The sequence below is a fragment of the Dryobates pubescens genome, chromosome 17 (assembly GCF_014839835.1).
Source record: "Dryobates pubescens isolate bDryPub1 chromosome 17, bDryPub1.pri, whole genome shotgun sequence".
NCBI lineage: Eukaryota > Metazoa > Chordata > Aves > Piciformes > Picidae > Dryobates > Dryobates pubescens.
This window is the reverse complement of record NC_071628.1, coordinates 20097735-20119540: the sequence shown is the minus strand read 5'-3', so window position 1 is coordinate 20119540 and position 21806 is coordinate 20097735. Positions and strand designations below refer to the sequence as shown.

The 21806-nt window shown below is 37.4% G+C and overlaps 1 protein-coding gene across 2 annotated transcripts in view; it reads left to right on the top strand.

Annotated features, from left to right (window-relative positions):
- The window catches only part of SCAPER (S-phase cyclin A associated protein in the ER), a 148088-nt gene that overhangs the window by 21393 nt on the left and 104889 nt on the right, over positions 1-21806 (top strand). For both annotated transcript variants that reach the window (XM_054169067.1, XM_054169068.1), the window contains exons 6-17: positions 2492-2592; positions 3887-4003; positions 4936-5096; positions 13031-13293; positions 13725-13949; positions 15473-15643; positions 16106-16181; positions 16678-16795; positions 17119-17230; positions 17693-17833; positions 20035-20190; positions 21272-21414. In XM_054169067.1, the coding sequence (XP_054025042.1) occupies positions 2492-2592; positions 3887-4003; positions 4936-5096; positions 13031-13293; positions 13725-13949; positions 15473-15643; positions 16106-16181; positions 16678-16795; positions 17119-17230; positions 17693-17833; positions 20035-20190; positions 21272-21414 (1784 nt within the window). The remainder of the gene's footprint in view (positions 1-2491; positions 2593-3886; positions 4004-4935; positions 5097-13030; positions 13294-13724; positions 13950-15472; positions 15644-16105; positions 16182-16677; positions 16796-17118; positions 17231-17692; positions 17834-20034; positions 20191-21271; positions 21415-21806) is intronic.

The following is a 21806-nucleotide window of genomic DNA, read 5'->3' as shown; positions in this document are numbered from 1 at the left end:
GGTATTCTCCTTGATTTTCCTTGTGTTTGACTTGCTTGTGACTTTTCCCTTCTTACAACCAGCTCTGTATCTGTCAGACCTACCAATTTAAAGGATATTTCTGTGGAAGATGAAATTGAGTTTCAAACTTGCATTGGTTGTTAAATAAAATTTAAGATCATCCATATAATTTTATATGAGAAAACATTTTGCATACCTTAGAGGTCCTGTTTTTAGGACAATTGAAAGTAAGGGTGTCTGGGACATGATGTTACCTGTGCTGTAGTAGAGTGTTTTTACTGCTTTCAGTATTACAAATTTCACTGTTAACATTTGTAGTTACAGCCTAGAACCAATACATTTTAATTTGTAGTTCTTCCTAAAATATTTCTAAGTGCTAAGTATTAGTAATAGTTATTTGCTTTGAGCGGAAAATGTCTTTTAATACCAGCAGGAATGACTGACATGGTAAAGACTTGCATAAACAGCAACACTTTGTTGTTAGTGGTTTTCCTTATACTGTAAAGTTCTGTCTGTATTTTAAACTCTGCATGTGAAGCTGATGTAACTTTTCAAACTCCATTTATGGAATTTTATTATTTTCAGCATGTCATCAACATAGAGTACAGCATACATTTTTATTGTCTTTGAAAGAGTAGTCATGAAAGTTTCTGTTTCTGATTGTTGTGATCTTGCTCTGTCTGCTTTAAAAATGCATTATTGTGCTTTGTTGGATGATAACCAGCTGCACTGAGAAGGTGCTGTATGCCTGTTGGCTGTGATGGTCTGTGTGGTTTTTGTCCCATTCAATAAGTGATTTTTTTTTTTATTTATATGGGGAATATAAGTGGTTTCTTAGCCTCCTGCATGCAGGAGGATTGCTTCTCTGTCAGTGACAGTAGACGGCTATTGTTTGCTCAGGGGAAAAAAACCTCAGGCCTTTGCTCTGCTTTGCTGTGAAAAAATGGCAGCATTGTCTGAGTCAAGATTGCAGGATCCAATTTACCTGTGTTGTTTCTGTGTGTAATCTGACTTCACGGTGCTTACTACACTTGCACATTTGACCAAGCTGGGGATCAGTAGATGAAGTCAGTATTTTCTGAAGCAAGCCTTTTAGTTCCTTACTGTTCAGCCACTGACATTTTATCTACAAATTTCATCCTCACAGTGTGAAGTCAAGTTAATTTCATGTGTTTTCATAACAGTTAATTTTATTTGTTGGAGACCAATCATTAGTTTCTACAATTCTAGCTCTTTAAGATTTTTGCAATATTTTAAATAAAATTCCAGCACACCCATATAATTTCTGACACTGTATGTTTAATTCTAGCCAAGAATTATGGGATGGGCTAGGCTGCTCTTGAGATCCCTCCCAGTGGCATTGTTTTGTGATAATGTTTAAGTCTTTCAAGCAGTAAAATACATTCCTGACTACAGTGTTCAGTGATTAATTCAAATAAAACTGTGGGAGGTCTCTGGTAACTCCATATAGTTCAAAAGTAATTTTTAAAATGGTAAAGACTTGCTTTGTAATGGTCCAGAAGCATGATCTGCATATTGAAGTTGTAAAGTCTGATCATGTAATTACTTAATAGACAGGAATGTGCAATTAGTGACTTTTTTCCACTTGTGAGAGTGTACTAATCAGAGAAGAGAATGTAACTTTTCATTTTGCAGCTTATCTTGGTTATTTCTCAGTAAGTTTGTTTCAGGCTTGATGGTTTTAGATACCAAGTCTAGTGCTGTGGTACTTCACTTTTTGCCTCTCAAAATATCGCCCTGAGAGTCTTTTTAATTTTTTTTTAATTAGAATCTGCTTTATTAGTACAAGAGTGCTGATAATCTCACATGCCAATGGAATCTCTGCCATTAATCTGGACACATAGGAGCAGACATCATTTGAAAGTTCTGCACAATTCAAAGTCCATAGGAGGAGTATAAGAGTAGGATACAATTTGCTGAACTTCAGAGGCATAAGAAGCACTTTTTTTTCTGATGCAGGGATCCCAGGATTCCCCAGAAGAGATTCCCTCTCTCTGCTGCAGCTGCCTTTTGTGGCTTGGTCTATATTTACTTCACAAACAGATTAATCATGACATTTTTAGTCTTCCATGACTCTACCACGTTTTATAGACAGTTTGCCTATTTGATGAGGTACATTCAGCATATTTTAAAAGATAACTCTGACATACCCTGAAACAGTGATAGTTATGTAGGTTAGAAATTATTTTCTTGCTAGATTTTACTATTTTGTCCTTAAACGTTGCTCCCAGAGATCTTGGGAAAATTGCATGTTTTTTGATAGGATAAATATTTTTAACGTTTGTTCACATAAAAATCTTCACTGTCTGGGCTTCTTTCTTTCAGGAGGTTTCGTGGGTTTATTGGTTGTTGGTGTTTTTTTTTATGAGAGAATACAGACTAGTAAATTTCCTACTTTCTTTTCAGCTCCTTTGTTGGAGTAAGAGGATTGTATTTTAATACAAAAGCTGATGTCATGGTTGCTTTTCAGGAAGTCTTGATGATGCTTGATAACTATGTAAGAGACTTCAAAGCACTGATTGACTGGATACAGCTACAAGAGAAGCTAGAAAAAGCTGATGCTCAAAGCAGGTAATTAGATTTCATTCAAATGCGGTCTCATAATAAACTTCATTTTATAGCAGAGGTTCAGCAAAGGGAAACAATTTTAGCATTTGCTCTGGGGCATCAGGAAAGAACTTTTCCTTTTGGACAGGACTGGTGTGAGGATTTAGAGGGAATCTCATCCTCCCTGTTAACACTATCAGTGAATAACTATGCTGAAAATGGTACAGGGTTGGGAAGTGTAGTATCAGAGAGGTAAAACTGATTACATCATTCAGTTTTTGCCTTGGTGCCTAAGTTGCAGATTTGAGAGGTAAATGAGAAGTAACGTTTTGCTGGTATGTTTTGTGCCTGCAGAGGATGGGAGACCTGTAGCATGTGCGCAGTGGCACTCTCTAGTTTTTCCATTTTCCTTTGTTAGGTAGTGAGTTTGATTGTGGATCTGCCTAGGTAGAGACAAAACAGTAGATCATACATAACAGAGTGGATTTATTAGTTGATTATAGGTTGTTGATTCTGCTAGTAGTACTGGAACCAGTTAAGAAATAATTAGGTAAGTACTTTTCTGAATCTGTCTTCACCAGCACTGGATTCTACAAGTTTGATTTTGTTTTTCATTGTCAGTTGTAATTTTCATGTAATCAGATAACTTCGGGAGCAAGAGTTAAAGAAGAAAATAGTCTCAGCTTCGATGAGATGCACAATGAAACTGCTGCCCTGGATTTTGTCTCAAACTGTGTTTGGAGGAGAACATTTTGTTTGTGACAGTTAATTTAAATCAACCTGTTCAAATATCTTTGCCAGTACACATCAGTAAATATTACTGCTGATAAAGTTTAGTATGTCAGTACTATAATAGAAAGAGAGGGTGGTGATACATTTGGTTAGTTCTGAAGTTTTTTGGGTACTGAAGATATTTTATACCTATGTTAGTCAAAATAACATTTAAACTGTATTGAGTGCTCTCTTACACAGGACAGGAAACCACAGGGTACCTTAAATGGTGGTGGCCATTTATCTGTGTTGTTACTGTCTTTAGAACTAGAAGATATTTCTAGTCCTCTATCTGATCCTTTCCTTTTAACTGGTTGGTTTGGTATTTGGTCCCACACTGACACTTGAAATAAGCATTGTGCTCTTGAGAGTATGCATCATTTTTGGATTGGGCCTGGCTAATAGAGTTTGGAGTTTGTTTAGGAACAGTTGCTAAATTCAGCAGTATTATTAATACTTTATAACATTTGCTGGTGTTGTTTTTTCTTTAAGGTGATACAGGAATAGTTATTGTGATTTTTATTTTTACTCTTTCCTGAATTTGCAGACCTACTTCATTAGCCTGGGAAGTAAAGAAAATGTCTCCAGGACGACATGTGATTCCAAGTCCATCAACAGACAGAATTAGTGTGACCTCAAATGCTCGAAGAAGTTTAAATTTTGGGTATGAAACCAGACCATAAGCTTATTAAAGCTAAAATGAGGATTCATTTAAAGCATAATTCATGAATAAAATATTTTTCTATAGTAATCAATATATCATTTTGCTGTTTATTAAGTTATATCTGCAGTTTTTGCATTTGTGAAAGAATAGCATGTGGTCTGTAAAAGAAAATCCTATCAAGGACTAAATTTTTCACTTTGTTCTATATGTAATCACTGATCATTTCAAAGATATGGAGATAAAATGCAGTTTGGGTATCTCATGTTATCTGTTTAATATTCCCACTGCAAAACAAAGGCCAAATTAAAACTGCCAATGTATGCAATGCAGGTGGCCAGCTGGGTGTGCAAAAGGTCAAAAAGGGGAATCTGAAGTGAGATGATTATGATTCTGATGAATAGCAAAACTGACACTAGTTTAAATACAGAGCATATTATGTCCTCCAATAAAGCATCTTGTACTTGTTAAAATGAGAATTGCTGTTTGAAAGCACTTCAGCAGCAATGTGCAGAAACACCAGCTCAGAGCAGCACTATCTGGTGCTTTTCAGTTCTGGAGAGTACCTCCATGTCCAGTTTAAGTCTTTCTCAGGGCCTGTTTTTCAGTTCCTTCAGGTTTGTTGGGATCTAGAGCACACACTATATTTTCATAATGTCCTCAGCAGAGATGTACTATTTGGTCAGTTCCTCTGAGTATTGATCTGTCTGACATTTTGTATGTCAACTATTTCTACAGAAATAATACATGTTTGTGGTGGAAAAATTGCTCCAATGGTGCTAGACTATGTAGATATATTAATACCTACCTGATGACCGCATTTGAGAAGGGTCTGCTGGGAACATCAGGACTGAGGAAAGTGTGTCCTGATAAAGTTTTCTAATGAGCCACTCTGCTGTTTGATTAGACACTAAAGAGCAATAACTTTCCTTTAGGAACCCTGCTGTGACAATTTCCGCAACACGCCTGGCTCCTTCTGGTGTCAGTTGGGCTGATAAAGTAAAAGCCAATCATGGAACTAAAGCTGCCGTTCCTGAGCTAGCAACAGCACAAACCTGTCTGCCACCTCCAGCACAGAAATCATCACGGAAAAATGGCAAGTCTCTTTTAAGTGCCTTAAGTTATTTTCACAAACTATGTGGTGTAAAGTTAGGTCAGGGTATGATGACCTATTTTCAAGCCAAAATCAGGTCTAACTTTGCAAAGTACAGTACAGCATTTATATGTCAAGATAAAAGATGAATGCAGCCTTACACTGTAGTAGTTAAGTTTGAGACAAAATGGTGTTTTAATGTGCAGGTAACATCCACTGTATTTCCACTAACTCAATTTGATCTGTTAAAATACCAGTTACTTAGCACCTGGAGAAATGGAAGGTTGTTGGTTACAGGCTGACAATCTAGCTGACTGCAGTTTAGAATGGCTTACAGTATGAAGAGTAATAAATGTCCAGGAATCTCTCCAAAGAGAGCTCAAGATAGTGTATGTGGCCAGGGAGATGGCATTAGAACCGTGTAAAGTAACAATTGGTAGCTTTTCTTTGAAGCCCAGGAGTTCACAGAATCACAGAATGTTAGGGGTTGGAAGGGGAGATTCAGGCTGGATGTGAGAAGGAAGTTCTTCACCATGAGAGTGGTGAAGCCCTGGAATGGGTTGTCCAGGGAGGTGGTTGGGGCGCTGTCCCTGGAGGTGTTTAAGACCAGGCTGGATGAGGCTCTGGCCAGCCTGATCTAGTGTGGGGTGTCCCTGCCCATGGCAGGGGGGTTGGAACTAGATGATCCTTGTGGTCCCTTCCAACCCTGACTGATACTATGATACTAAATATTATTCAGTCCACCCCCTCTGCCAGACCAGGATCACCTATACCAGAACACAGGAACCCATGCAGGTGAGCTTTGACTCTCTTCAGAGAGCGAGACTCCACACCCCTGCTGTGCAGCCTGTTCCAGTGTTCCATCATTCTCACAGTGAAAAATATTTCTCTCATGTTTGCGTGGAACTTCCTATGCCTGTGCTTACCACATTCAGTTATGAATTCTTTAGAGTCTCTGTAGATTCCCCTTGGAGAATGCTTCTTGCAGAGTCTTTAGTTGTAGAAAAGACTTACTGAGTTGTAGACATAGAAAGCTTTGCCATTTCATTTGCTTTACAGTTTTTAAGTTTAATGTCTTTGCACTCGCTGGAGCCCTGAGACTGCCTTTCAAAGATGCATTTTTTAACTTATTTTTTTTTAAATGACTTCCTGCAAAAGCAGGGTGTAGAAATGGATATTGTGAATGACATTTCAAAGAAATATTTATAATATGGGGTGGGTGGGTGTGTGTTTGCTTGTTTTTTAAAGAGAGCAATTACTGGAAGAGCATGTATGAATTTAAGATAGTTGTTCAACTCAGTAGTAGTAAAAAGTCCTGTATAGTGGTTTGGAGACTTGTGGTTATATTATGGAACTAAAATACCTTGTCCCAGACGTCTTGCAATTTAACCTGAGTTGAGCAGCATGCAGATTCTTCTGCTTAGAAAAGAACGATCCAAGGCGTGCTCTAAAAATAGTAGTTTGAATGGGAATTGATTGGTGCTGTTTGCAGGAGGGAATATCTTGCTGTATATAGTTACAGGGAGCTGGTTAGAGAACAGTAGCAGTTTGACAGTTTTCAGCACTGTAACCAAAGATGGAATTTCACTTCTGATTTTTGACAGTGTTTGAACAAAACGTTTTTCTGTTACCACTCATATTAAAGTGACAGACTCAAAGCTGTTGCTAAAATACTTCTATTAGGGTTTCTTGTGCGTGTGGAGAATTTTATTAGCTACACATGGAGTAGAACTGATCTGCATTTCTGTGTGGATCACATATTTTTAAGAGGCTAAAACAAAAGGCCTTACCTTTTGTTAGTTTTAGGTGTTTAAATATCTGAAGAATCAGTTTTGTGCTGTGTTTTATTGCCCACTACCTGCAGCTGGTGAGCTCCAAAGAGCAAAGCCACTTAAGTCCTGTAAGTGTTCAGTAATTTTCAAAATCAAGTGTACTATACAATTCAGACCTGAAACATTTCATTTTAAACAATAACAGGCATTTCTTCCAGGGACTTTGTCTGTGCTTAAGACTGTCCTAATCTCTGACATTTAGCATTGAAGAATACCAGTGATTTTCTCATGGCTGGACTGTAATGCTTTTAACAAATCAAATTCTCTTTATGAGCATATTTTACCTTTGTATGGAGGCTAGAATCACTTTGGTAAAATCAAATTAACCTCGCTGATTGGAGCACAAGAGAATCTGTTAGGTTTACGCAAAGGGAGGCACAAAGGCTCTTCACATGCATTACTGAAGCAGATGTGAGGCTTCTGTATCATCTGCTCTGCCTGTTCACTCACAGCTGTTAGATACATTCAGGCCTTATGGGAGGAAGGATTCCTCCTGCCACCTTGTAATGATTTCTTGCCCACCCTAAAAGCCCAGCTGGGGCTTACAGTGGCAAGATTTCTCTGACCATTATCGTTAGGTCTCACAATGCATGATACTGTATCTGTTTCATGGTTGATGGAACTTCCAAATGTAACTAAATAAATCCTTAGAGAAAAAGTACATTATTCTTCTAGATATTTCTTTAAATTATTTTTTCCTGGATGCATAATTAAATGAGCTTAAATTGTCTTATCTCATTTCCCTTATTACACTTAGTTACAGTCAATATTTTAATGAATTATAATGATAACTTCGTCCTTCATGACTAAATGTTTTCTACATATGAAACATAGTCTCTTCTCATTGTATAATCAGTTTATAGCAAGAGAAAAAAATTGGTTTAGTAGCAGTGATACACAGAGGCAATAGCCTAGCATAAGATTAATTCTCAAGTGCTCATGCTGGGGGTAACAGAGGTTATGTAAGCTCAGAGTGTGTTATTGCTGAAAGCAGGTGCTTACAATTAGAGTAACTGTTTATTGTTTGTACAAAATTTACCAGAAAGGGCAGTCAAGAACATGTAGACTTCTCAGAAACACTTCTTTGTTTGTTTAGGGGTTTTGGGGTTGTTTTATTGCCACACTTAAAATTTACTTTTATTAATTATTTTTATTATCGGTATTAACTTTTCTGTATTGCTCACATCTGGAGATGTGAATAGATGTTCTTTGTAATGTAGCTGAGACTTTAGACTCTGTGGGAAGGAGAGTCCTCTGGAGTAGCTGTCCTGGATTGAGGTCAGGCTTGTTGGCACCTGATCTTATGGAAGCATGTGGATCTTCTATGTATACAGAACAAATTACAGGAGTGTCATCACAGACATACCTTTTTTAAGTGACCATTAGTCTGACAATTAACATCCCTAATTCATGTCTTACCTGCTAACTCACCATCTCTTGTTATGGTTGGTAACATACCACCTCCTGCACCACCACATTTGCTCTGTAGTTGGTTTTGTTTGTTTTGCTTTTTAGTTTTTATTTTATTGTTCTAGTTTTCATGTCTTCGGCCCTTTAACTGTTTCGGCAGATTTCCTGTGTCTGGATTTGCTTCCAAGTTCTGAAGTAATGATGGTTTTCCAAAGTGCTTGTCAGATATAGGAATACAACTTTAGATTTTTTTTTTTAAATTTTTTTTTTTTAAATGAAGGGCTGAAGTTTAGTAATAAATAGGGAAGGTCAAAGAAGCTTTGCTAGTGTATTGCTTGCAAGAAAAGTTCTAGAAGGGGCTTGCATCTCCTAGAACTCTGAGTTTTGTACATACTTGGCTAGGTTTGTTGTTGCTGCCAGTAAGGCTGCTTGGCCAGTTCTTCCAGGTGAAGTTAGCTTTGAAAGAATAAGGCTCTGGTGGCTCTCAGGGCCTCAAGATGACAGATGGCTTGTCACTTCCATGTAATACAAGAGCAAGCAGGGACAGGGAAGTTCAAATGAAACTAGAGAATCATCAAGGTAGTCAAATGAATTATTCATTAACAACACTCTGGGAGTAATCAAACCCAGTGTATGATACTTAGCATGTGGAGATGGCTACTAGGCTATATGAAAAGAATTCCAGATTTAGGGAAAAAAGCAAAGGAAGGGAGGAAGGGTGATACCCTGCTCAGTGTTAACTTTGCACCAGATTAGGGACTATGGGATCTAATGTCAATAAACATATCAGCTTTGCAAACTTTTTATTAAAAAGCATGACTGAATACTAATCTGGTAGGTGAATTAAAATGAAAAAAATAACTTCTTGTGCACAGTTAGTTGTCAGTTGGCATAAAACTTGTTCAACTGATTGCAGATATTTCAACAGTCTGAATGCATGCTTGGATTAAAAACTGTTACGTATTTAGGGAACTCAACAAGAGTATTCTTTCAAACACAAGTATTTCTGTGCTGTTAAAATAATTGGATGAGTCTTGAGTAATAGTTAGGAATCTGGCTATGAAGAAGTGCAAATTAAAAATTGAACATGTATAGCTTTTAGTAAAAGAGTCATTCTTATTGTAGGATTGTATGGCTTTGCTATGCTCTGCATAATTGTATTCTGATTAATTCCATCAGGGTACTAAAAAAAATGCCATGAAAAAAGGAATTGACTCAACAAGGCTGGCAAGAATTAAGTGGTGTGGGGTTTTTTAAGAATTAAGTAGCTATTAGTAAACATGTTAGTAGTAAGTTACAATTAAGATATAAATAAGATTAATATGTCTTGTTACCCAGATGTTAGTAAAATTATCTTTGAATAGTAAATCCTAATAAAGGCTATCTTCCGATCTTTTTTTAATGTAGAAAAGATGTAAGACCTGACTTCAGTTTTCAGAACAAGTAAAAGTGAAATCTTGCAAAAATCTTGTCTCAGAAATGACAAGCAAAAGGAATCACACCCCCAAAGTCTGCTACAGTAAAGCAGTGGAGGTTTGTCTGGTTTCAGCAGCCTTCTGAACAGTCTCTTCATTGTCTGTGTGTTGCTTGCCAGGGAAATTTCTTGGCCAAATTTTATCACAAGCTACATACAGCAGAATCTTTGTGGTTCTACCAGCTCCAAAAGTCAGTGGGGTAGGAACAGCTGTGATAAACTAGGGGCCCAAGCAGTCCTTGTGGTCCCACATAATGCAGGGCCATATTCTACATGGGCTGTGTGCCTGGAGCTTTCTGCAGTAAATCTGTTTGTCATTCTTGTGGAATTAAAACCCTGTTCCCTGGACATAAGGTTGTCTCTGAGAGGGTAATAATACCTTTCAATCATTTGGTTTCTGTAGGTAATAATTTTTTTTTTCCATATAAAGATGAAGAAATGAAAATAAACCCAAAGTCTCTTACAGGGGTCAAATGGGAAGTCTGTGGTAAAGCAAAAAATATCATATGTGTCTTTTTGACTGCCACTCCCCTCTGTAATCAGTGGTGCATACTGAAGCATGTGCAATTGCACCTAGGGGGAATGAACATAGAAAGGCTTTTTGCAGAGTTATGCTGTCTCTGGTTACTGTCAGTGAGCTGCAGAGATCAGCTATAGTCATTCACACAAAGCTTTGGAATTTTGTTTACTTGAAAACACACTGCAAATTTTCTGGAGTAAAATCGTTTTTATAATAAAATATCAAATTAATGATCTTTTTGCATCAGTGTTGTTGAGGTTTATGAACAGTTCTATAGCTCTGTGAAAAGAGCTGTTGTGTGAGCTGCTCAACTAAGATACATTTCACTACGGTCCTGTTAACTTCAGTGGTAACCGATGAATTATACCAGCTGTTGGTCTAGGCTGCTGTGTTTTGTCCTGAAATATTAGGAGAACCCAGTGGTTAAATGCACACTTCATGTTTGTAAAATGCTAGTTGCCAAGGGTAGCAAAGTATGAAAGGGCCATTAGTTCTGGTTTATGCTGATTTCCAGTTTACTGGTTACTGCTGATGTTGAACAGTTCAAGTCCGCCTAAAGAGAGTTAGTCCGGTAGGTGCAACGGTTTTATCTTTTACCTAAAATAATTTTCATTTTTATTGATGCTTCTGTGTCTGTGCCACTGCAGTACTCTGTAGTATAGCACTTGCAGCAAAAGTGTTGGTACCAGAATTTCTGTACTTCTTGTAGAGTTGCCAGAAACACTTGCCCTGGAGTGAAACAGAGATTCAAGGGATTTTGACTGTGGAAGTTAATGTTAAGACAGGTCTTCTTTAGGTCCTGGACATTGCTTGAAAATAAACAGATAGGTTCTGAGAAGAAGAAAAAAATGCACATTTCTCTCATCTCCCTGTGGGTGTGCTGACCTGCATAAAGATGTTACTGGCATTATGTGAGGGTGGTTCATTTCTTGTAACCATCATGTGTTGCTTCTGAAAGCAGGTGATGCTTTTAGAACACTTTTATCATACATTTTTTAAACCACTTCAGATTTTGCTTTAAAAATCAGAGCAAGTTTGAAGCCAGTCTTTAAGTTGATAACATGCAATTCATAATAATAAACAAGTCATTCTATTTTGTCACCACTCTGGGTTGTTTCAGAGTACATTTTTTGACAACCAAGTAGACTCATATTTACTCCTGTTCATATTTATGGTAAACTTCAGTATTTGATCTCTGATATTTATGCCTGAGCTTCAGGACCATCTCTGTTAGTAAAATCTTTAGAAATATGATTTGTCATATACATTTTATTCTAGTGTAGATGGTTTTTCTCTCTAAAGCAGACAGTTTAACTTTTGGTGTTTGATTCTCCTTCAGGTAAAAATAATCTCCCACATCCTTCACTTGCTTTTATGGGATTGATCCTAAAAATAACTTATGCCAAAGTATATTGGAAAATACTGTGCATGGTTAGTGCTTAAGGATTTTTGCAAGAACTCTTGCTGAGCAAATAGGCACACATGAGTTTGCCTTCCACATTTGTGACCTATACCATCAGGGCATCAAGAATTACATGCAGTCATTTTAAGATGTATGGGTTGTAGCCAGGAAGGGGTTGGTCTCTTCTTCCAGGCAACCAGCACCAGAACAAGGGGACACAGTCTCAAGCTGTGCCAGGGGAGGTTTAGACTCGAGGTGAGGAGAAAGTTCTTCACCGAGCGAGTCGTTCATCATTGGAATGTGCTGCCCAGGGAAGTGGTGGAGTCACTGTCCCTGGAGGTGTTCAAGAGGGGGTTGGATGTGACACTTGGTGCCATGGTCTAGTCATGAGGTCTGTGGTGACAGGTTGGACTCGATGATCCTCGAGGTCTCTTCCAACCTTGGTGATACTGTGATACTGTATTAATTGCTGGCCACAAAAATGTGATACATGAAGAAGGTGGCTCACCTTGATAATTGTAGGAATCTGATCACACTTAAGACTTGATAACTTAGGCAGGCAAATGTAACTTTGAAGGCTTTTCAGGTGTGTGCCAAGATTGGTATCTGAAATGTTGATCATCAAGGTGTATTTAAAAGCTGTTTAGTCATTAAAGTAAATCAAAGAAAAGTACTCTTGTGTTTTCTCCATCAATTTGCAGTCCCACTACTGCAATATTTTGCTATTTCCTGGAATCAGAAAAATGAAATTTCCAAGAGCTGACCCTGAATAGCATCTTTTTATTATCAGAACCAAACAAATGGAAAAAGTAAAGAAAAACATTTCTGGAAGAATAGTAAGCCACATTCTGGACAGTAATTTCTATACTAAGACATACATTACAACAGGAGAGATTTGCGCTTTCACAGAAGACCTCTAACATTGCTGGTGCTTCAAAGAACAAGAGTGTGGTTGCTTTGTTGTGCTTTAGCATCTTGTGAAATAGCAGCATAGGCATGAAAAGCTTATGTAGACATTGGTGGTTTTCACGTGGTTTTGTGCATGAGTAACTTAGCTTCTTGAACTAACACAACTGGTCCCGTGAAGAGAATTGTTCAGTGTTTATGAATCTGATAGCACTCCGTGAGGTAAAAAGCTTTGCTAAAGAATATTTCATTGATTTTTATTTTTAAATTGATTACTAAAGAGAATGTTTTTATCCCATGTCTCATGTAGTTATGTAATAAAATAGTTGCTTGTAGTGCTTCAATTTCTATGTCTCCCTTTCTCAGAGTGAGGTGTTTGTATTTTTCACATAGATCGAAAGGATGCGGAGGGCTGGGAAACAGTTCAGCGTGGAAGGCCTGTTCGATCTCGATCCACGGCTTTGGCAACAAAAACTCCTGTAGCTGCAGAATCACTGAAGTCCAAAGGTGACAGTGACAAAGAAAATGTCATTTCACCACCTTTAGAGGCTAAACATGAGACTTTGCTCACTGGCAGTAGTGCATCCGAAGGCACAGAGCTTGTACAGAAAGATCCTTTACACCAATCTGAAGGCCCTCTTACTGAAAGGACTCAGGTCAGTACAATTTTGAACTGTTTTCTAACCTGAAATCTTGCAACTTTTTCTTTAGAGCATTTTCCGAAGGTAATGTTTTTTAGAGCTTTTATTGACTAACCATATTGGAAAGAGGTTTAAAATAATAACTCTTTCAGTTATGTTTGTGGAGACACATTAAGGTGTTGGCACAAACTGGCAAGTTAAAAATCATGAGATGAACCACATATTTTACAATGTTGCAGGCAGGTTTCCCTTGTTTCTCCAAAAACTCACATCTCATAAATAGATTACTGGCAGAAAGATCTGCACAGTTATGAGCAACTGAAATGTGTGTGGAGTTACTTGTATCACTCACTGTGCCAGGTGCTTTGTTAAAATCCTTCTGAGTCTATGGCTTTAAAATAAATCAGTATGCTACATTTGTTAATTTTGCAAATGCCTCTTTTTAGTTCACAGCACAAGTCTCAGAAGACAATGGAAGTCCTGGCACACCACTGCAGGAAGATTCCTCACAGACAGCGTCTGAGATGCCGCCAGTTCTCACAAATACAGACTGTACTTCAAAACCTCTGCAGATAAATGAAGCTTCCTCCCTGATCACTGATACTGTAGACCAGCATCAAACAGATAAAGCTAAAACTGAAACTGAAATGGATCCCTCAGATATTTCAAATGTGAGTGCTGCCAGATTGGTAAGAAATCTTGCAAGATTTTGGAGTAAATCACAAGTATAAGCCTTAATTTTCTCATTCTTTGTTGCACAGCATTTATTGTTAGGCTGCTGTAGAAAAGTCTATCAGGTAGTTACTGTATTAAAAAAATTTGCTGTACAGATACCTTTCATGATAGGATTTCATTCCAGTAAATGCATTCAGAATAGAGATCTGTACTTTCATTATTATATCTTTTACATTTATTCTTGCCATAATTTTTCATTTCCTTCCACTATCAATCATTTTAAGGCTAACTGTCACTAAATTATTTCTCCATTGCTAATTATTCAAACTGGAAACACATGGGAGATCAACATTCTGCTAGAAACAAATGTAGACTTCTGCCTTTTAAGACTACCTGGACTGCCCTCCTGGGTCTTCCTATAAAGCTAGCAGTTTGGATGAAAGCCATTCTTAAGGAGCAAATGTGAAGTCAGTACTTTGTTTTTATGTGGCTTCCCAAAAGGAACGTCCATTCTTGCCTGCAGGTTTCAAGGTGTGTCTGCTTGACTGGGATTCTCTGAGGGGAGAATTGCAGCAATGCTATGTGAAATCCACCTTATGTTTCAGATTGGAGGGGGGGGGGCTGGTTTGGTGTTTGTTTTGTTTTTCCCACAAACTAGATTATACTTCTGATTTGCAAAAGTTTTCCTGTAAATGGTTTTTGCTTTAACATCTTGTACTAACAACTCCTGCTAGGTAATTTCCGAGTCAAGTGTCTGTTGTTAGAGCTGATTTGTAGCATCTCATCCACTAACATTCTTGATTATTAACACTTTAAGATGCTGACAGTTTGGTGGGATCTGTGTTTCTTGTGAGCATTTTACTACTCCTAATCAGATTGCTTTGAACAGTGATTTTTGGCACATTATTTGGTAGCCAGAGTAGAAATGAACCAGTTGGCACTGCACATCAGAGAAGGAAAAGACAATCGGTCAGCATGTCCAGGCATATATTCTTGCTTAACTACCTTGTCATTCATGCTGAAAGAGAAGGACATCTTGAGATTGTGTTGTATTAACTGTGGTGAAGTTTCCAGATATAGTTCATCTGCAGATCCATTTTCATTGTTAAATAAGATTTTGGAGTGTGATTTCTTTTCTGGAGATAAGAGCAGGACATGCCATTACTGTTTCAGAGGACTCACTGCTTAGTCCCTAAAACTAGGGATTTAACAGAATAATTGGAGAAGAATTGTCTATGCTGTTTTTAATGACAGTACTGGTGTAATACAGTTTGGAGTGATGTAAATGATAATAAATTTAATCAGTGTTTCATGTAGCTATTAAATGAGTTAATAGTTTACAGCAATTTTAGTGGGGTTTATATTACAGTTACCTTCACAAAATACAGCAGTAAAAGAACTACAAGTAATTGGAAGTTGAACAAAATATGACATAATTCATATTAACTATTTGGAAACCACTTTTTTGTACTTACTACTGATAGTGCTGTTTTTTTCTTTGGTTTCATGTTTCCTTCAGTCTATGGCAGAAGTCCTTGCTAAGAAGGAAGAGTTAGCAGACCGCCTGGAAAAGGCAAATGAAGAAGCCATTGCCAGTGCTATTGCAGAGGAGGAGCAGTTAACAAGAGAGATTGAAGCAGAGGAAAACAACGACATTAATATCGAGACCGACAATGACAGTGATTTCTCTGTGAGTGTTCAACTTTTTCTGGAGTACTCAACTTCAGGCAGTCTTTGATGTCAGCAGAGTATGAATACAGAATTTGGTAGTGTTTGGTTTTGCACTAATGTCACATGTATGCAAATAAAGTAAATAATGGCATGTACTACCATACTGTCTAAGGTATGTTTAGTCTTACTAAACTGAGCAGCACAGTGCTGCTGAGTGGTACAAAGTTCTCTGATGTCACAGTCATTTTCCTGCTGCCAGCTTCTGTGTGCAAGACTGGGACTTCTTTCCATTGCTACCATACAGGAGTACTCCAGGTGAAGCAGAAGTCCCCATTTCAACTGTCAGAAGGAGCAGGAACTGTGTATTTTGAGATGGCTAGTTCAGTTTGGATACATTGCTGAATCTGAATTGTCACTGTTTAATGTGTGTACACTGCCAGTTAAGGTGTGTTTTTACTGTCTGGATCTTGCTACTTTTCAGGCTAATATGGGCAATGGAGGCATAACTTTCTGTGGTATGTCTATGGACTGGAATGATGTTCTGGCAGATTATGAAGGTAAATTTTCATGTATGACTGTGCTTGTGTTGAAATGCCCATTTTACTTGTGGCTGCTTAAGGCTTCAGAAGATCCCCCAACACCTAAATATTATTCCAAGTTACATTTTAATGTTAATTCTTTGGGAAAGATGGAATCGTGGGTTCAAATTATCTCTGTGTCTTTGTTCTTGAGCTCTCTTCATCTGTCTCTCTATTAGAATTGTAAAATTACTCATTTTTGTCTTAACATTTTGAAGTGAGTTTAGAAGAACTAATTTCTAGCAGTTAGTGAGAAAGTTAGTGCATCTCCTTCCTTCAGTTTGGATAAAAGTATAATAAAATCACTAAGCATTGAAAATGCACAGGGATTTCAAATACTTCAGTCTGTGTTTGCACCTTACCTAGGCTCAAGCCATTTGAGAGAGAATGTCAAGAGGAACTAAGCCTCATTAACTGCACTTCTTCTAGGAAAATGTGTTCAAGTTACCTAAGTCTTTGTGGTCTTTGTGTACAGCTCGTGAATCATGGCGCCAGAGCAATTCTTGGGGAGATAGAGTGGAAGAGGAGCCTGCACGTCCACCTGGCCACGGAATACACATGCATGAGAAACTGTCTTCACCATCACGCAAAAGGTGTTAGAGCTGTCAACTGTCTAGAAATAAGCAACCAAACTTGTGGCTGCAGGAAATGGTTCATAGATCTACTTTCTTTTAGTCTGTGGGTGGAAAGTGTAACAGAAATTAGTGTATATTTTCATAACAAACTAGGCTTGTGCTAGATTGTCCAGGAAATAAAGATCTGAAGACTGTAAGAACCAGGTTCACATGTAGGGGAAATACTTACACTCCACTTGCCTGTTTGGTTTCTTTTACTGAAAATGACATAGAATTGTTTGCAACACTGTCAGTTAATGTTGTCTGTCTTACTTCTGTTCTGCTTTGTTTTTTATTACAAGAACAATAGCAGAATCCAAAAAGAAACATGAAGAGAAACAAATGAAAGCTCAACAGCTGAGAGAAAAGTTGCGTGAAGAAAAGACACTAAAGCTTCAAAAATTAATGGAGAGGGTAAGCTTCCTGTAATGCAAAGGAGCCAATCAGCTGCCTTTCAGCAAAGCTTGTTTTCACACAGGCTAGAAATGTTAGAGGTTGAAACTAGCAGTGAAATGAAATTTTCCTGTGAGTCTGAGTTCACATCGTTTTCAGGTGACTTGTTGCATGACAAATATTGAAGAGAGCATTATTTCAAATCATGAGCTTCTATGATAGTGTTGCTAACATACTGTGCTGACTGAGGTTCGGGTGGAGTGACAAAAGTAGGAATGTGTTGTGTGTGCCCCATGTAAATGCTAAAGCTCACCAAACTGAAGCAGTTACGTCAGTGTACTTGGAGTTAAACTTTATGCAGGCTTTGTGTAGGGCATCATAATGTTTTATTACTGTGAATAAAGCTTCAAATATTAGAAAATTGAGGGAAATGCAGGCCTTAATCTCAGTTACTGTGTTCATAGTGAATTTACTCATGTGTAGGAGAAAGATGTACGGAAATGGAAAGAAGAATTGTTAGATCAAAGACGCCGGATGATGGAGGAGAAATTACTCCATGCGGAATTCAAGCGTGAAGTGCAGCTACAAGCAATCGTGAAAAAAGCACAAGAGGAAGAAGCTAAGGTATGTTTTCTTGCTTTAAAGGGCAACTATTGAATAGCTATGCCTGTGTATGTTTTGTACTTCAGAGTGCTTATGGGTAGGTTGTGAAATACGGTGCAAGTTAGATATAAACATGTGTGAACCAGGAAGCAGATAAGTGCTGATCTGTAAACAGGATAATATTTCTGTAATACTAATTTTAAATTAATTAGCCATTACTAGGCTTCATACTGGGTCGGACTCAAGTAAGAGGAGTTGAAATAAAGAGCTGAAGAGTTGAAGTAACGAGCTTTTGTTCCTCACAGACAGTATGGCAGCATTTTTGGCAATTTCTGGTCCTGGAAGGAGTAGATCTCATTATCAATTCTCTGCTTTCCAGTGTGCAGAATGAGAAGTGGAGAGAGCTTGTTGCTGCTTCTGTTCTGTTAAACATCCATTCTAGGCACAGCATTCTATGTTCTTCATCAATAGTTCTCTTGCTGTGTTGTGTATCACTAACAGTTGGAAATCAATAGAAACCTACAAGTAGCACATGGTAATTATTCTAAAATAAGTATTTTCTTTAGTGCTTTTCTGACTTATCCATAATTTCATAGACAAACACTAGATGAATGCTATCACAGCAGAACAAAAATCAAGTATTTAGTTTTTGGAAAAAGTCCACTTTTCAAAAAACCTTTTTTCCCCACAAAGGTAAAATGTTAACCATATATAATGAGCATGGGGCCCAGCTGTGACTGACACAGCTGTTTATTCTTATCATGTAAGATAAGCACAACAAAACTGATTGAGCTTTTTTACTTAGCTGCTGTTTCTGTCTCTTGGATTAAAATGCTTTCTAGGTTACCTACTTAAGTCTAACTCACCTTCATTATTATTTCATTACCCTGTTGTGACTTCTGTAATCATATTAACTAAATCACAGTTGCCATAATTCCCCAGCTAAGCAGATTTTTCAAGTATTGTGTGTGTTTAGATGTGTAATATGTGCTGCCTCTTGAGGTTCTTGTACTCTGGAAATAAAGGTTAATTGGCTTTGGAGAAATAGCTGCTGAGTAGTCTGAAGACCATGGTAACTGTTGCTGCCCAGTTGGTTATCTAAATTCCCAGTGCTTACTTGTTTACTGAACTGTGAAATCCATTCTGTAGATGGATTCAAGTCAGTAAACAAAGCAACAGATATTATGCTTCTGCACTTTACATGATCTGTTGTCTGTCCATGGATGTTTTCTTTACTCATTTCTTTTGTGGGGTCAGACAGAGAATGGACTTGGAGTACAGAAACAGAATTTGTGGTTGAATCCTAAGTTTGCATATGGTTTATTGCTGGTAAATTGTATAATAACTTTGTTTCTAAGATTTTCACTGTATGAAATCAGAATTAAGATAAGTAAATTTGGTCTTTCCTATCCATGTAAGTTTCTAAACATTTCTATTTAAAAGGCTAAAGCTGACAGGAGCATTGGTCAACAACTTTGTAGCAAGGAGAAAATGATTAACCTTCACAAAGCTAAGTAGTAGAAAAGCATTTTGTTCAGTATTTTTAGTATCCACATGAAAGTACTTCTAGTCTTTCAATATTATTTTTGTTCCTTTATTCTTGTCTATTGCAGTGTCCTGTGGTTGAAAAAATGCTATATATGTTTGTGAAGTAGGCTATACTGATAAGTATTAGAACAATGAGCTTTTTCGTTGGTTTTTTTTTTCTTAATTTAGTATGCATAGCTTTACTTTTTTATTCAGTAAGCAGCCACATATTTAAAGTTAAATCAAAAGAGCTGTTGGATTCTACTAGCAGTTATGTATATTACTAGGTCTTAGCATTCCACATTTTATGAATGAGAGAACAGACTAACATAAAGTTTCATTGCTGAGAAGACTGGAAAGATTTTCCTGGTACTTACCCAAAGTTTCTTGGTTTTCTGCTGCATTTCAATTTTTCTTTCTTATATTCCATTGTTTTTATATTCCATTTCTTTTTTGTATTTCATTCTTTCTTATATTCTATCTGAAAGAACCAAGCCCAATCAAAACAACCAAACAAAACCAAGAAAAACAACAAACCCCCAGATTTTTTTCTCAGCTTGGTAGTTTTCCAACTCATTCTGGAGAAGTGTCCTACCAGTTTAACAATCAGACGGATAGTTAACAAAGGAATTCCCCAAAATTAAACTAATTTCAGCTTCTTGAATCTTCTCTTTATACTTTGTGGTCACTTGCAGGTAAATGAAATTGCATTTATAAACACCTTGGAAGCTCAGAACAAACGCCATGACGTGTTGAACAAACTAAAAGAATATGAGCAGCGCTTAAATGAATTGCAAGAGGAGCGTCAACGAAGACAAGAGGAGAAGCAAGCACGTGATGAAGCTGTTCAGGTATAATGTGCCTGTTATTGTAGCTGTATGATCTGTGTTGCTTTCTATCTTGCCTCCTTTGTTCAACTTTAGAAAAGTACCCTCGATACATTTCTCCTTTAAAATGTTTCAGCAGTAAGAGAGAAGGGTAAGTCTTAAAGCCTTTGTAGCAGAAGTATTTTTTGTAAAGCAGTATCTGAGAATGCAGGGCATTGGTCTAGCTGTATGAAAATATTCACCATTGCAGCAAGTTTTGGGTCATGCTAATGAAATCTTATAATCTGCTAAAAGGAAGATAATTTATTTGCTAGTGTAATGATGTGCTGTTACAGGGATGGACTTAGTGGAAAGGAGTGTATTTTTAAAATATATTTAAATACTTATTATTTATTCTGTCACACAAAATAAACTTTATTTTTCAGTAAGATAAGAATTTGAAGAACTCATTAAAAATTCAGCTCTCCCAAGGCTTTCAGCAAACCAAAAAACCACATTTCCTCTTAGTAAAACTCAAAATCTACTCATAAATGTCTACTTCAAATATGAGGTTTCAGACTTGCTTTGTTTTGCTAGAAGTGCAGCTGTTCTATCAGAAAGGTTTGCAGTACCACATATAGTAAAAATTGAGTAGTGAGGGAGAAATCACATATGTAGTGCAAAGAAAACAATTGTCAGTGTCCATTTTGTTTTGTGACATCACTCAGATACTTCCAGAATCAAAGTTTAAGTATTAATAGTCCATAGAAGCATGTGGTATTTCTTCATTACCTGTGTCTTGTAGGATGTTTGCAATGTTTTTGGTTACTCTCATTAAGTAGCTGGTTTTATAAGTTTTTTTATTGGATAGACTTTATGAGGTTGAACAAACTAGCCAGCTGATGTGTAGCTTAGTTCATACATCTCTGCTCTCAGTGTACGTTCAAACTTCTGGAGGTACACATTCGCATATTAGTCCTTTCCCTAATAAAAAGCGGTTCTTACTCGGTTGTGAAAGTCAGGTAAGATTCTATAAGCAGATGGTGAAATACAGTTTCTATGGATTCCTCTTGTGTCTTTTCTTTCATCCTGAAAGAAAAGTTAGAATTTACTCTTCTGTGACTAGGAGCGCAAAAGGGCCCTGGAAGCAGAACGACAAGCCCGAGTTGAGGAGCTGCTGATGAAGAGGAAAGAACAGGAAGCACGGATTGAACAGCAGAGGCAAGAGAAAGAGAAAGCACGAGAGGATGCAGCACGGGAGAGGGCCAGGTAACTCAGCAATAATTTTGTTGGTTCCCTGCCCTTTCACCATTATCCTTTACAGCAAACTGCAGCTTCTCTATAACAGCAATAGCTTCTTAGCTCTTTGGGTTTAATATTTTAAAAAGCAACACCAATAAATATTCTTGATGAATGGCTTGAAAGAAGAAATCAGGTGAGTAATCATAAAAGTATTCCTTAATATATGCACAATATAACATGTAGGGCTGTATTTTATGATCGTCATCTTACTTTTATTGCCAACAAGACCTTTGAATAATTTGCCTTTTTCATATTTTAGCTTGGTTTTCAAAGTAGCAAATTAATAACCCCATGTTCTCCATTTCCTCCATTCTCCAGTGACTTTTGGACTTCCTGGCATCAATTTGAGTTCCCCTTTT